This window comes from Takifugu flavidus, chromosome 1 (genome assembly GCF_003711565.1).
Source record: "Takifugu flavidus isolate HTHZ2018 chromosome 1, ASM371156v2, whole genome shotgun sequence".
NCBI classification, from domain to species: Eukaryota; Metazoa; Chordata; class Actinopteri; order Tetraodontiformes; family Tetraodontidae; genus Takifugu; species Takifugu flavidus.
The window spans coordinates 25,398,845-25,412,236 of NC_079520.1; the positions used below are offsets into that span (position 1 = coordinate 25,398,845).

General features: G+C 47.3%; 2 protein-coding genes across 5 annotated transcripts; one reads left to right on the plus strand and one right to left on the minus strand.

Moving 5' to 3' along the window:
- The first annotated feature begins 1,372 nt into the window (after positions 1 to 1,372).
- On the plus strand, positions 1,373 to 5,208 carry LOC130532477 (phytanoyl-CoA hydroxylase-interacting protein-like). The gene is made up of 6 exons (XM_057045145.1): positions 1,373 to 1,592; positions 2,599 to 2,795; positions 3,087 to 3,261; positions 3,353 to 3,470; positions 3,924 to 4,104; positions 4,213 to 5,208. The coding sequence occupies exons 1-6, from the start codon at positions 1,520 to 1,522 to the stop codon at positions 4,585 to 4,587; spliced, it is 1,119 nt and encodes a 372-aa protein (XP_056901125.1). The 5' UTR covers positions 1,373 to 1,519; the 3' UTR covers positions 4,588 to 5,208.
- Positions 5,209 to 5,342: 134 nt separating this feature from the next.
- Positions 5,343 to 12,809, minus strand: a1cf (apobec1 complementation factor). Of its 4 annotated transcripts, none has more exons than XM_057045126.1 (13): positions 12,665 to 12,809; positions 11,178 to 11,328; positions 10,908 to 11,042; positions 10,709 to 10,839; positions 10,330 to 10,568; positions 9,511 to 9,675; positions 9,286 to 9,383; positions 9,082 to 9,216; positions 8,857 to 9,001; positions 8,068 to 8,288; positions 7,603 to 7,739; positions 6,770 to 6,924; positions 5,343 to 6,570 (listed from the first exon to the last, which is right to left on the minus strand). In XM_057045126.1, the coding sequence occupies exons 2-13, from the start codon at positions 11,277 to 11,279 to the stop codon at positions 6,416 to 6,418; spliced, it is 1,818 nt and encodes a 605-aa protein (XP_056901106.1). In that variant the 5' UTR covers positions 11,280 to 11,328; positions 12,665 to 12,809; the 3' UTR covers positions 5,343 to 6,415. The 4 variants fall into 4 exon arrangements, with proteins under 4 accessions (XP_056901106.1, XP_056901097.1, XP_056901117.1 ...); XM_057045117.1 differs by having other exon boundaries at positions 8,068 to 8,312; XM_057045133.1 differs by having other exon boundaries at positions 6,425 to 6,570; positions 6,760 to 6,924; positions 8,068 to 8,312.
- Positions 12,810 to 13,392: the final 583 nt, after the last annotated feature.

Genomic DNA, 13,392 nt, shown 5'->3' on the forward strand with positions numbered 1-13,392 from the left:
ACAACCTGGGGCTGGATGCTGCTCTGTTTTTAACTAAGTTAAACCTTTTATCATTACGGGGGCTACCTCTATTTTATCAGGGTGCTTTTAAATCCTGTGCTCTCTTTAGATGGAGCTTTGTTCAGACCGACTCTCTGCACTGGCTTTTAAAGGAGCCGTTAGTCTGTGGTGGCAGACTGGACGTCTGCAGCAGTGCCACCCCTGGGCTGAAGGAGGCCCTGATCCGAATGAGGATGGTGACACTGGAGCAGCTGGTGGCGGCAGCGGGACCAGAGCTCACCGATGCCCAGGCTGTGAGCTCGGCACTGGGGGTCCGGTCAGTCCGACTGATCCAGAGGAGCTTGGGCCTCTGGAAACAGAGACTATTGACAAAGGAGAAGGGTCTCCTCCTCCTTCACGGGAGAGGAGAGGCTGAGACTGACCCCACGGACGATTTCCCTGAACTCCACCTGCACCCGGACCTCCTGGACCTCGGGGGTCCTCTCCTGGATTGCTGTGGCTCAGGATCCCTCCACAGCATGGACAGGAGGATTTTATATGGCAACATTGTGAAGACACTCAACAAAGACAAACTGAAAAACAGAGAGGTGACAGTATGGAAGGACAGGCTGGGGGACAGAGTCCTCAGTGGAGGACTCTCTACAAGCCCCCTATCAAGAAGAGGACTGGTGACCTCCAATGGAGGATTTTACATGGAGCCATCGCCACCAGTGCCTTCCTGTCAATTTTAAATCCCAACACTTTAAGCAACTGCCCTTTCTGTGATTTTAACGAGAGTGTCTTCCATGTTTTTACTGGGTGCAGTAGGCTGGTGGGTCTTTTTAGGGTTTTAACTGATGTTTTTAGGCTTTTTAATGTCTTGTTCACCACTGTTGTTTTTATTTGTGGTATAAGACACAAGAGGGCAGAAAAGGGGAAATGCCAGATTTTAAATTTCTTAATAAGTGAGGCTAAACTTGCCATCTATTTGACCAGGAGGGACAAGATTAAAAATGGAGCGGCATGTGACGCGGTGGCTTTGTGGAAGCAGAACGTGAGGGTGCGCCTGAATCTGGAGTTCTGCTTCTACAAAGCCACTGAGAACCTGGAAGCCTTTAAACAGCAGTGGGGACATGACGAGGTTTTAGTGAAGGTAACAGAGCAGGGGGAGATGGAGGCTGCAGCATGGCTGCTCTGAGGGACAGGTTAGGATTTTAACTGTTTTTAACAGAGCACTGTAAATAAAGTACACTTTAAAAGTCAAAAGTCTCTCTCACCTCTCTCTAACTCTCCCTCTCTAACTCTCTCCCTCTCCTCTCTCTGACTCTCCCTCTCTCTCCTCTCATTCTCTACCCCATCTCTCTCCTCTCTCTCTCTCTACCCCTCTCCCTCTTGTCTCTACCCTCCCTCTCCCCCCTCTAACTCCCTCTCTCCTCTCCCTCCTCTCTCTCTTCTTCCTTGACTCAGCTCAGTCTCTTTAACAGAGTGATAGAGCGAGCAGCACTCAGGTTTACTCGTTCTCATTGTGGTTCTGCTTCTGATGGCTATGATGGATGAGATGGATGAGGACAGACTGAACGTGGAGCTCCAGAACGAGTTGCTGTGTGAGCAAGGTCAGTGTGTGTGTGTGACTGTGTGTGTGTGACAGAGAGAGAGACGGAGAGGGAAAAATAATCTGGTGATTTCAGAAAATCCAGATTAAGTGGACCCTGAATTTTCCATCAGGACGGGGCAGCAATGACGCTCTAACAGAACCTTGTTTGGATCTCGGCTGTGGTTCCTCCACAGTGTTTCTGGTGTTCCGTGAAAAGTTTCCTGCTGTGACTCTTCTTCTCTCAGCTGGACTCTGGCGACGGTTTCATTCGGGTGAATCTGGAGAAAACAAGCGTGAAAAACTCTTCCCACAGCGGATGAATGGATTCTTCACCTCCTCCATTCACTGACAGGATGGAGGGATTTTCTCTTTCACTCGATGGTCTCAGAGGCTTTTGTGGGATTTCTAATGCGAGCGTGTTTTTAATGTTAACACCTCTTCCCAAATTTATACTGGCTTTATTCACAAAAGCTAATGTTAGCGTGTTAGCATGTGGAGTACAGGTGTTGCTTAACAGTTAACTGTATTTGGACATTTACAGAGACCATCGGACCCATGAAGGGCGGGACTATAATCATCTTACCTCATCGGCGGAACCCCCCCCCCCCCAGTTAACCACAACTACCACTGAAATGTTGCTTTAATCCTTTTCTACCGCAACATGTCACGACTTTAATCTGCTGTTATCCCAACAAACAGCTGGTGTTAAACCCATGTGACCAGAGGCTGTAAAAATACCATGTTTGCATTAGCAAAGTGCACATTTCAGCACCTGTTTAATGCTAAACGAATACAATTAACATACTAATATAGTCAACATGTAACGTTAACCTTATATTCCAGCATGTCTGCTTCCTAGCATGCTTTCTTTTAAGCTTATGAGAATTTTCTTGTTATTAACTAGCTGGCTTAATGCTAGTGCTAAAAATGTCAACATTAGTAGCATCTATGCTACCGGTGCTCATATCAAGATTAACATGCGAATATATAAGATAAATTCCAACAACGCACCATCTGTCTTCCAGGGGCAGAGTCTATGGACCCTGGCCTCGGGGACGGCGGTGACCTGCCGGTCCCTCGGCAGATCCGGATCAGTAACGTCACCTGTGACTCCTTCTGGATCAGCTGGGACATGGAGGCCAGAGGCAAAGAGCGGATCACACACTACTTCATCGACCTCAACAAAAGGGAGAACAGAGACACCAACAAGTTCAAACTCAAGGTCCATGAAACGGAACCTTCTGGAAAGAAATTAGACGTCTCCGGTCCACAAAATGAGTTTGTGTGTGTGTGTGTGTGTGTGTGTGTGTGTGTGTGTCTGTGTGTGTCTGTGTGTGTTTGTGTGTGTGTGTGTTTGTGTGTTTGTGTGTGTGTGTGTGTGTGTGTGTGAGAGAATCGTAAAGTTGTCCATTGCCTTGGCTGTAGGTGGTTGTGATGTCACAAGCTCAGCTTTTGATTGGGTCTCGTTCAGTCAGGATCGCTGAACACCTCCACTTCCTGTTTCTTTGTCCAGGATGTCCCAACAAAGCTGGTGGCGAAGGCGGTGCCTCTGCCGATGACGGTGAGAGGTCATTGGTTCCTGAGTCCTCGGACGGAGTACACCGTGTCTGTCCAGACCGCTGCCAAACAGCTGGATGGAGAATACGTCGTGTCCCAGTGGAGCGAGATCATCGAGTTCTGCACTGCAGGTGACCTGTGATGGTTGCTGGAACCTTCAGCTGCCTCTCGGTCTCACCCTAAACCCTCTGAATCCTCCGTGTCTCAACGTTTGATTCTCAGATTATTCCAGCGTCCAGCTAGAGCAGCTGCTGCAGAAGGCCGAGAACATCGCCGGCCGCATGCTGCCGTTCTCCGTCTTCTACAGGAACCAACAGCAGGAGTACTTCCTGCAGCCTGGGTGGGTCTGTGTTTATAGTTGAGATGGTTCTAAATCTACTTCCTGTGTGTGAGTCAATCACACGCTCGAAAATTAAATCATTGTATCCTCTTGGCTCGGCTCCTCCAGGCTCTGGCTCCAGCAGGGCGACTCTAAGCTTTAGAACAGTGGTCCCCAAACTACGGCCCGCGGGCCAGATACAGCCCGCTTCTACATTTGGCCCGGCCCCTGAACAATACCAGAGATGCATTTTGATTTTTTTTCTTCATATATGTGTATTTGACCTTTTTAAACCTTTCCCTGATGGAGAGTTCGTCAATCTTTTTCCTGTTACAAGCTGACCCCAGACCCCCATCAGAGATGGGAAAAGTTATGTGGCCCTCACAGGCAAAAGTTTGGGGACCCCTGCTTTCGAACTTCCCAATTTGAATCTGTTGTTGCTCAGATACGACTGTCTGTCTATGTGTGTTTCAGCCTGTCTTATCGGTCCAGAGATGCCGAGTGTCGGCGGATGCTGCCGGCAATGAAGGATGACAGCGGCAGCCACGGCTCGCCCATCAGCGGTAAACTGGAGGGGCTTTTCTTCAGCTGCAATACAGAGTTCAACACTGGGAAACCCCCCCAAGACTCCCCCTATGGACCTTACCGTTTCCAGGTATGCGTTCCAGATCAGGCTCCGCCCACACGCTAACATGTCTGTACCGCTGCACCACCGCTAACATTACCGAACTGAGGTAATGAGCTAACTGTTTAAACCTCGCAGGTGGGAGCGGAGGTCCTTTTCAACCGCAACACCAACATCTACTTTGCAGATTTTTACTGCATGTACACGTCGTACCACTACGTGATCCTCGTCCTGGCTCCAGACGGTTCCAAAGGAGACCTGTTCTGCAAAGGGAGGCTTCCGGCACTCAGTCGCTCTGACAACCGCTTTCTGACCTGCGGCGAGGAGGATGGCGGCCTGTTATCGTTCCGTCACGCTCAGGACGTCATCCTGGAGGTGATCTACACCGAGCCGGTGGAGCTGAGCTCTGGAACGGTGACGCGGATCGGCGGGCACCAGCTCACGGGCCAGTCCACCGCCAACGCCAAGAAAGACCCCAGCTGCAAGATCTGTAACATCAGCGTGGGACGTTAGCTGCCCCTGTGGGAAGGGTCTGCTTACCTACACGATGGGTAGTCAAAGGTATCGGTCCTTCAGAACTCACAGGACTGTTCACAGAACTCTGCTCAAGACTGGTGGGCAACTCTATAGGTTTGTTTATCATTTCCTAATAATCAGAGATTAATTAGATGGGGGGGCGGTGACCGTGCAGTTTTGTCCGATAACGGGTAGGCAATTGCAACGAAGGGCAAATTTTCACATAGGTGCCTCTGGATTATAAAGTAGGGAAAATTCTGAGATTAGTGTTGGATTTTTCAGAGATTCTGAGTGAATTTATTTACCAGACACGAGACACACATTAGGCTCAACCAAGCTAACTGGCTAGCATCTTTTGTTTGTCAGAAATAAAAGATTCCTGTTGTGCTTTTATCACTTTGATGGGTGTGGCTTGTCACATGATTTCACTCCATTGTGAAAATGTATTTAGTAGCTAACTTTGATCACAGCACCACTTGGCATCGGATTAACCCGACCTCACTGAGTCACCATGATGCGTAACTCCTGAGGAACCTTCTGCCTCCACTGACCAATCAGAGCACGTGCCTTTTCTTTGATGTTTGAATTGAAAATAAGCTGCTGTGATCAAAGCCACGAGGTTGATGTTTGTTTGCAGATTCAAGTCGTAGTTAGCATGACGAAAAAGGGATGGAGCTAACGGTTAAAACTGGTTATTGAGGAGTCCGACCAATGGTGCGGGTTAGCATCAAGACATGTTTAAACAGGAGGCGTTTGAGGTTATTTTACAAACTTTATTAGTCAAAGCTGGAACAACAGAACAGGTGCTTCAGATTCAATAAGGTTCTTTCAGGAAATGACAGATTATCAAAGTACCCACAACTCCCCAAATCCTCCCAATTTGTGTTGTTCTGGTTTCACCCTTTCATTATGGAGGTAAAACCCTGAAACATAGACAGTATTTTTGATATTTGTCCTTTATCCCCTATGTAAAAAAATAAGTTCTAAGTGCTTTACACACTTTAATACTGTCTCCGCCTCTGCGTGTTCGTGGCTCGGATGACGCTACGTCGTCAACTCAGAAGCAAACAAAAGAAAATGATCGGGTCAGACTACTACCATCTTAAATCTCAAAGGTATTAGCAAACATCGCACGTCAGGACTTTTGCAGCTAACGTCGATTAACTTGTCCTTCGCCAACTGAAATAAGTCGTAGTATCGAATGTGAAACCCTTGCAAATGGCCGAATGTTTCAAACATTAAGTTGTCTTGCTTGACCAAACTGGGCCGCGTCAATCTTCAAAGCTGTATCGTGACTCGACAGGTAAATGTGGAAACACAGAAACGTGGCAACGAACTCGCAGTTAGAACCACTTCACACCGTTGCTATCCTCTGATTTATCGTCTGGACTAAATAGGGCAAAATGGTTGACAATAAAAGTTAGAAATGAAAGAGTGTGACTTCAGACATGTGCTTTTAAACATTTTCCCTCAAACTTTTCAGCCAATCTCAATGAAGCGGAACAGTCATGTGACTGAGGGAACGATGGAGAAGCAGAGACAGTGTGGAGGGAAACTACACCACGGGCCATCTTTAGGTTTGAGGCCAAAAATTCTTTTTAACCTTCTATTTGAATGAGACTTGACAGGTTTAGTCTGACTGTAAAAGAATAGAAACACCCAACAAAAAAAAAACCCTGGTAAATTCAAGAAAATGTTCACACAATACAGCTTTTTGTAGAAAAGACGCGGCTGATCACACGTTTTCCGTTTTCACAACCTCCAGCAAACGCCTCCCTGAAGTAAAAAAAAAAAAAACAACCCAAAACTTTTATTTAGTCTTAATCTAGTAAACGCCATATCTGTCACCGTGGCGAGCCGCCACAGCAAAGGCGGGGTAGCCTTCGTAGGTGGCGTAGGTGGTCATATCCTGACCCAGCGACACGGCCTGCTTCAGCTGGGATGCTACTGCCGACGACGCCGGGCTCACCAGTGCGTAACCTGCACACATCACATGATCAATGTCCTGCAATTACTGCAAAGCAGCCGGTAAGACTGCAGTACTTTTACTCTACTACAGCTACATCTGGTCATGATCGCATTATTGTGCAGCCTGTGAACATCGGAGTATCTGACCGGTTTGTTAGTGAGTGTTCTGAAGTGGAGAGTTAGTCAGATTGGGGTACGGACCTTCACATACCTGGGAAGGCTACCGAGGCAACGGCGGATGTAGTCGCACAGCCGGCGTCGCTAGCGCCCTCGGTTAGCAGGCCGAGCGTCTGCAGGGTGTGTTCAGCCGCATGGACCTTCGCTTCCTCTACAACCGCACACAGTTTGGTGGGGGTGAAGGGATGTCTGCATGGGAAAGAGACCACATCAATCCAAGAGTCGATGAACCAGCAAGTGGCCTAGTGGCTGCAGGTGAAGCACCAGCCACAGACAGCAGAAATACTGGAGTAAATACTGGAGCAGCAGTAGTAGTAATAGTAGTAGTACTAGTTGCAGTAGTAGTACTAGTAGCAGTAGTAGTACTAGTAGCAGCAGTAGTAACAGTAGTAGTACTAGTAGCAGCAGTAGTACTAGTAGCAGCAGTAGTACTAGTAGCAGCAGTAGTAGTACTAGTAGCAGCAGTAGTAACAGTAGTAGTACTAGTAGCAGCAGTAGTACTAGTAGCAGTAGTAGTATTAGTAGTAGCAGTTGAACTAGTAGCAGCAGTAGTAGTAATAGTAGTAGTACTAGTAGCAGCAGTAGTAACAGTAGTCGTACTAGTAGCAGCAGTAGTACTAGTAGCAGCAGTAGTACAAGTAGCAGCAGTAGTACTAGTAGCAGTAGTAGTATTAGTAGTAGCAGTTGAACTAGTAGCAGCAGTAGTACTAGTAGCAGTAGTAGTACTAGTAGCAGTAGTAGTACTAGTAGCAGTAGTAGTACTAATAGCACCAGTAGTGCTAGTAGCAGCAGTAGCACTAGTAGCAGTAGTAGTACTAGTACCAGCAGTAGTACTAGTACTATTCTGCTGATGAGGCGCACACGTACACGTTGGGATACTGTGTTGCCAGGGCAGGGATAGTGATCTTGTAGAGGAAAAGTTGTCTCTGGTCTGGACCAATGGCAGAGTGCAGCTGATAGACGGGTTGACCCCAGTTGTTCTTCTGACACAACTCCTCCAGAACCTGATAAGAACCAATACCAGAATCTGAAATGTAGCAAGTTTTGATCTGTTTCTTATTCTGACACAGTCATGAGTACTGTCAAGCTAAGCTAATGTGGTGATTGAACTCTTTAGTTCTTGGTTTGTCTCACACCTTCACCTCAGGAGTCAGATGGTCCATGACAGATGAGTCAAAAAGTTTAAGGGAAAGAAGGACCGTTTTGATGGTTCACCTGGGCTACGCTAAACTCATACATGTGAGCTAAACTGAAACAATTTGTCTTAAAACCTCTCGGGTCTGTTTTCTCCAGGGCAATAACTCAGGTGGTGGAGAAGCAACGTTTTCTTACTTGTGGTGCAGGTTTGATGGCAGCGGCGGCCTTGAGGTTCATGGCAGCGGTGCTCATGGGGGTTAGCTCCATGCCTGGCAACAACTCGTACAACTTCTCCTCTGCCTGTTTATCCACCTTCAGGTAGGACGCACCACTGCTGCCACATCGACCTACCGCTCCAAGCCCGGTGGTATAGGCCAAGTAGCCCCGCCCACCCAGCCCCCGAACCCCGGCAGCCCCTACAGGTACAGTCATGTAAATTTCTACAGGAGACCGAAAAGGCAGCAAAATCAATCAAATCACAGGAAATCAGGGCAAGAGCGGAATCACAACTGGTCAATTATTAGCGCGAGCTGCAGCAATTGTCATGGCAACAGCCAGTCTATCATCCACCATTTTTGAGGGTTTACTTTTTCTTCACACGAGTGGTTTTTGTTTATATTCTGATCCACTTGATCCTCTTTGATTCCAGTCGATTCAGCAGGAAAAACAGAGGAGATAGAATTGCGGTTCTTCCCCCCCTCAGGTCAGGAATTGAACTACAGCGGAATCATTTTGCGCTTTGATGACTCGATTATCGATCAAAACCCATTGTTCATTTTTTTCTTCAATCAATTTTCATTCAAACATTTGGAATGTTTGGATTCTCATAAGTGAGTTTTCTTTTTCTTTTTTTCAAAATCTATTTGGAAAGAAAATAGATAGTAAAAGGATTCTGTGATTACCGTATAAGGAATTCATTGATAGACGACTGTTCGCAGTGACGTCACTGAGATTCGCGCTCGCGCTTTTATCACATTTTCTCACCTCGGACAGACGGCGGCCTGATCAAACCTCGACCTCCGATGTGCGCCTTCGCCAGCGGAAAGCGAAACTGACCTGGCATGGCCGCGTACGTCTGTGGGGCGTAAAACATGGGCGCGCCGAGATACGCCGTCGAGGGGTCGTACATCTAGAGGAGGGGGAGGCGGAGGCCTGAGTAGATGTAGCCTACTGACGCTGTGGTCAGAGGGTGTTGACATAACGCTGTACCTGTCCCACTGAATAGGTGGCGTAGTCGGTCTGCAGAGATCCACCCCGTCCTCCGGTTCCTCTAGTGTATCGGACGTAGCTGTCCTTGTCCACTGGCTTCGCCAGAGTCACCTCGATGGGAGAGCCGTCAACCACCTGGATGAAGGAGACAGTGATGACGTCGCTGTGGGGTGGGGCTGTTGCTAGGACGACGGGGAAGCAGACCTTTCCGTTGAGCGCGTTCATGGCATGGATGGCATCTTCTCGCTGGGTGAAGTGCACAAAGGCGTAATCTCTGATTTTCTTCACTCGCTCCACTGCACCTGCATTAGCCGTCACCATAAAACATCACCAGGAGTTCTAAAGATCTTCAGGTTTAAAGATTAGCTGAAAGAGTTATGGGACCTAAACCTGATCCCTGTGGCACGCCACCTGTGAGTTGAGCTGTACCTTGTTTTAGGCTATTAAACTCCTTCTCGATGGTCTCCTCTGTGGTCTGAAGCATCAAGTTCCTCACATACAAGATCTTTACAGTTGCCATGGTGTCCTCGTCGACCTCCACCTCAGGCTCCGCCCAGTCCACTGCGATGGCATGACCCCAGAGCTGAATACGACCTGAGCAAGAAAACATCACGTTGTGTACTTGGAAAATGGTCTGAGGTGCTAGCAGACGATGATGTCGATGATGCACCAACCCGCCTGACCTCAAATGTGAACGTTTAAGCTCATTATCTTCTTGTGCTGGACCAATAAAATCTTATCACAGAAGCTTTCGAGTTCACTTTAAAATGCTTTATCACACAGATAACTTTTTTCTCCCTTTTCTAGGGAGTTTGACACTGATGTTTGAACACGATAAAATAATTTCTGAAATATTTCGATCACTCCCGTCATTTATCTTATCACTGAACCCATCAAATTGGATACCAGCCCGGTGACGCAGGGCTGCGGCTGGCGTGTGATAACAATCTCAACGAGTTTATTGCAGTTCCTTTTACGAAATACTTTCAGCTGTAATTCTGTAACTTTGGCAGCACTGAAATACTTTTAAAAAAAAAAAGGTTTTCACAGTTTCGGGGTTGGCTTTTGGACATCCCTTCCAGGTTAACCTTTGCAACAACGTTAGCTAATTACAGGTGCTAGCATAACTATTGATTTTGTCTTAGAATTGTTAGCTCTAGCTCTAGCTCTACTGTCGTCAGTTCCGCCTGAGCTCTCCACCACATTCATAAATCTCATACACGAAGGTGTGTGTTCTTTAGGCTTCACCTGGCAGTAGTTTGCGCCTCGCCATGGCGGCAGCTCGATGGCTTTCGTACTCGACAAAGGCGAATCCTCGGTTCTTTGATTTGTCAGCAGCACTCGGGTAAACGATGACATCTAGGACCCCGTCTGTGACCTTCCTCATCTCGCACATGATCTCCTCACGCTTCTTGGTTTTCGGAATCCCGCCCACAAACAGGCGGCAGTTGTCCACGCTGGCGCAAACTCCAAGGAGACGTCCGTTTCTGTGGAGGTGAAGCGCAGCCGCGGAGAGAGAAGGCTCAGTGACACGTTGCCTCGGCGCCATCCAAATGATTCGATCGTTTAACTGGTGAAGAAGACCAAAAACTTGGGTTCTTCCTCAACTTTCTATCTCTGGCGTCACCTGATCTCGTAGTTGTTGAGCTGCTTCATCGCCGCTTTGGCCTCCTGTTTGTTGCTGAAGGTGACGAAGGCGTATCCTCGGTTGTTCCCGCTGAAGTCCATCATCATCCTCACCTCGTAGATTTTACCGAACTGAAGACGGGGAGAGCAGTGGTTAAAAAGAGACAGGAGGAACGAAGGGACCTCCTTTCCTCCGTCACCTTCTCACATAGCGGCACCAGTTCGTCCTCAAACAGATCTCTTGGCAGTTTTCCCACAAAGATCTCGCTCCCCCTCTCTGGTGGAGGGCCGTTCCAGTCGGGTGGAGGGCCGCCGTAGCGCCGCTGGCCGTTCTCCTAAAACGAAGCAGGACGCTCTTGTTTGATAGCGGTTTGTTTGAAAAAGTTTGACGTCCAACCATAGCAACCGAAAATAAGCGTTTTACACTGCCTGGCAGCAGGGGGCGCTCTGCGCATATCGTACAATCGCACCTGCCGCAATTGGTACCCCGTACGCTGCGTTAGCGCTCGCAGCTGCGCCTCCTTCTGGGTCCCCGTCAGCTCGTCCCCGCTTGCATTCTGATTGGCTTCCATTGGGTGTGATTGACAGCAGTATGTAAATCAGGGAAATTATGGACGCTCACTGGAAGAGAAAAGAAACGGTTAAGCTCCAACATGTGAAAATACATTTACCAGTCCAGAAAGAAGAACAGAGAAAATGGCGAGTCATCGCTTGTTCGTCCGTCGTAGAACCAGTTTTAAAAATCGGTTTATTTGGATCGAACTGAAACCGTTGCTGTTTTACTCATAATCTGATCGGGCCGATGTCAGGATATACTGTAGTCTCAGTCTTTCTGCTGTCAGAGTGCTCTCGCCACCGCGTTCTGATCAGGTCAAGGTTCTGTTGCTAATCATTGACAGACTCTGATCAAACATGATGGAGGAGGATTTGACGTAAACTTCCTGTCCGGAGCTTATTGATCATCTCCTTGACTTTGACAGTATTGATGAACAATTGGCGGACGGGTGAAAACGAAGAGGAGACAAGTGATGAAGATGAAAACAGGAAACCGATCATCACACCCACACACACACACACACACACACATTTGTACTACTACCTTTGTGAGGACTCTCACTGGCATCCCCAGGCCTCACAACAGCATCTCGTCACGCTTTCATTACAAGAAAACAAACCAAAACCACACAATAGGTTGATTTCATCAAGTTAACGTCTGAACAAAAGCTCAGCAAAAGCTGTGACCCTGTGAGCCCTCACTTTGGAGGCAAAATGTCTATTCTGGTCCTCACAAAGTTGCATGCACAACAACACACACACACACACACACACAGCCATTTTGTGTCCATCAACTATAAATTTTTCATCAGTAAAACGAAAAAGCTTTTTCTTATTTAAAACAAAATCCCTCAACACAGCCTGAGACCGCAGTGACTCTGACCTTTGACCCTAACCAGGGCCTGAGACCAGCACAGACCACCGTGGTCCAGCTTCTGCATCTGCAAGCGCAAGGTTCAGCTCCTCCGCTGATCAGGACCGAGTCATAACGGCACAAAAAATAAGTCTGCGAAAATTCTGTGTGTTTGGAATTTCACACTTTGATCAAGGTTCAAAGATGATTGATTGATTTTTGTCACTTCTACTGCCACTGCAAGTGCTAACAACAATCATTACAGTAATAACAATCATTCAGAACAATAGTAATAAGGACACTTCGGGTCAAGAGACAACAACTCTTTCTCTCTCTCTCTCCACTTTAACACATGTTAAAGTCTCTCGGCCTGTTTGTTCAGTCAGCCATGTTTGTCTTGATGGCTACTGTTCTTAACATTCTTACTTCACCTCTGTATGTGTGTGTGTGCGTGTCTGTGTGTGGGTATCTGTGTGTGGGTTTCTGTGTGTGGGTATCTGTGTGTTCAAATAAAAATTATTTTGAAAGCATTTTAAAAGAAAAACTCACCTGAGCAATTTCAGAGATCACCTTCCTCCGATCAGAGCCGAGTCATTCTGATGACTGAGCATTCACGTGTCATTAGGGACCTGTGTGTGTATGTGTGTGTGTGTGTGTGAGAGAGAGAGAGAGAGAGAAAGAGAGAGAGGGAGAGATCACACATCATATCAGACTCCAAAGGTTCACTGTCTCCGTGTTAGCTTTACACGTAGTTAATGTGTAACCTGCTGCTATCAGTGGACACGCACAGATAATGACTGTGTGTGTGTGTGTGTGTGTGTGTGTGCGTGCGTGCGTGCGTCAGTGTTCCACAGCTAAAGAGAGGACTTTCATGCAGATAGAGGCTGACGGTCAAAGGCCTTAAAACACGCACATTTTGTTCTGTTTTCTTGTTAAATAAAGTTTAAACTGCTTGAGTGTTGAGTTATTTGACTGTTTCACGTCACAACGTAAGGATTTAATCACATTTCCCAGCATGAAATTCACAAAGAATCAGTTTCGTATTTATTTTAACTTTTAACATCTTTAACGCGTTTTAATTTAACTACCTTTTACGCGGAGTTTGCGTCTTTTTTAACTTACTTTTTAAAAATGACATGCTGCAATTACAACACCTGACCGACAGATGGCAGCAGTCCATCGTCTGCTACTCTGGAGGGTCTTTCCTTTCTGAGCTGCGCGAGACCTGAACTCTTCCAAAGACCCCCGAAGCAGCGAGTCACGTGACCTCAGGACCG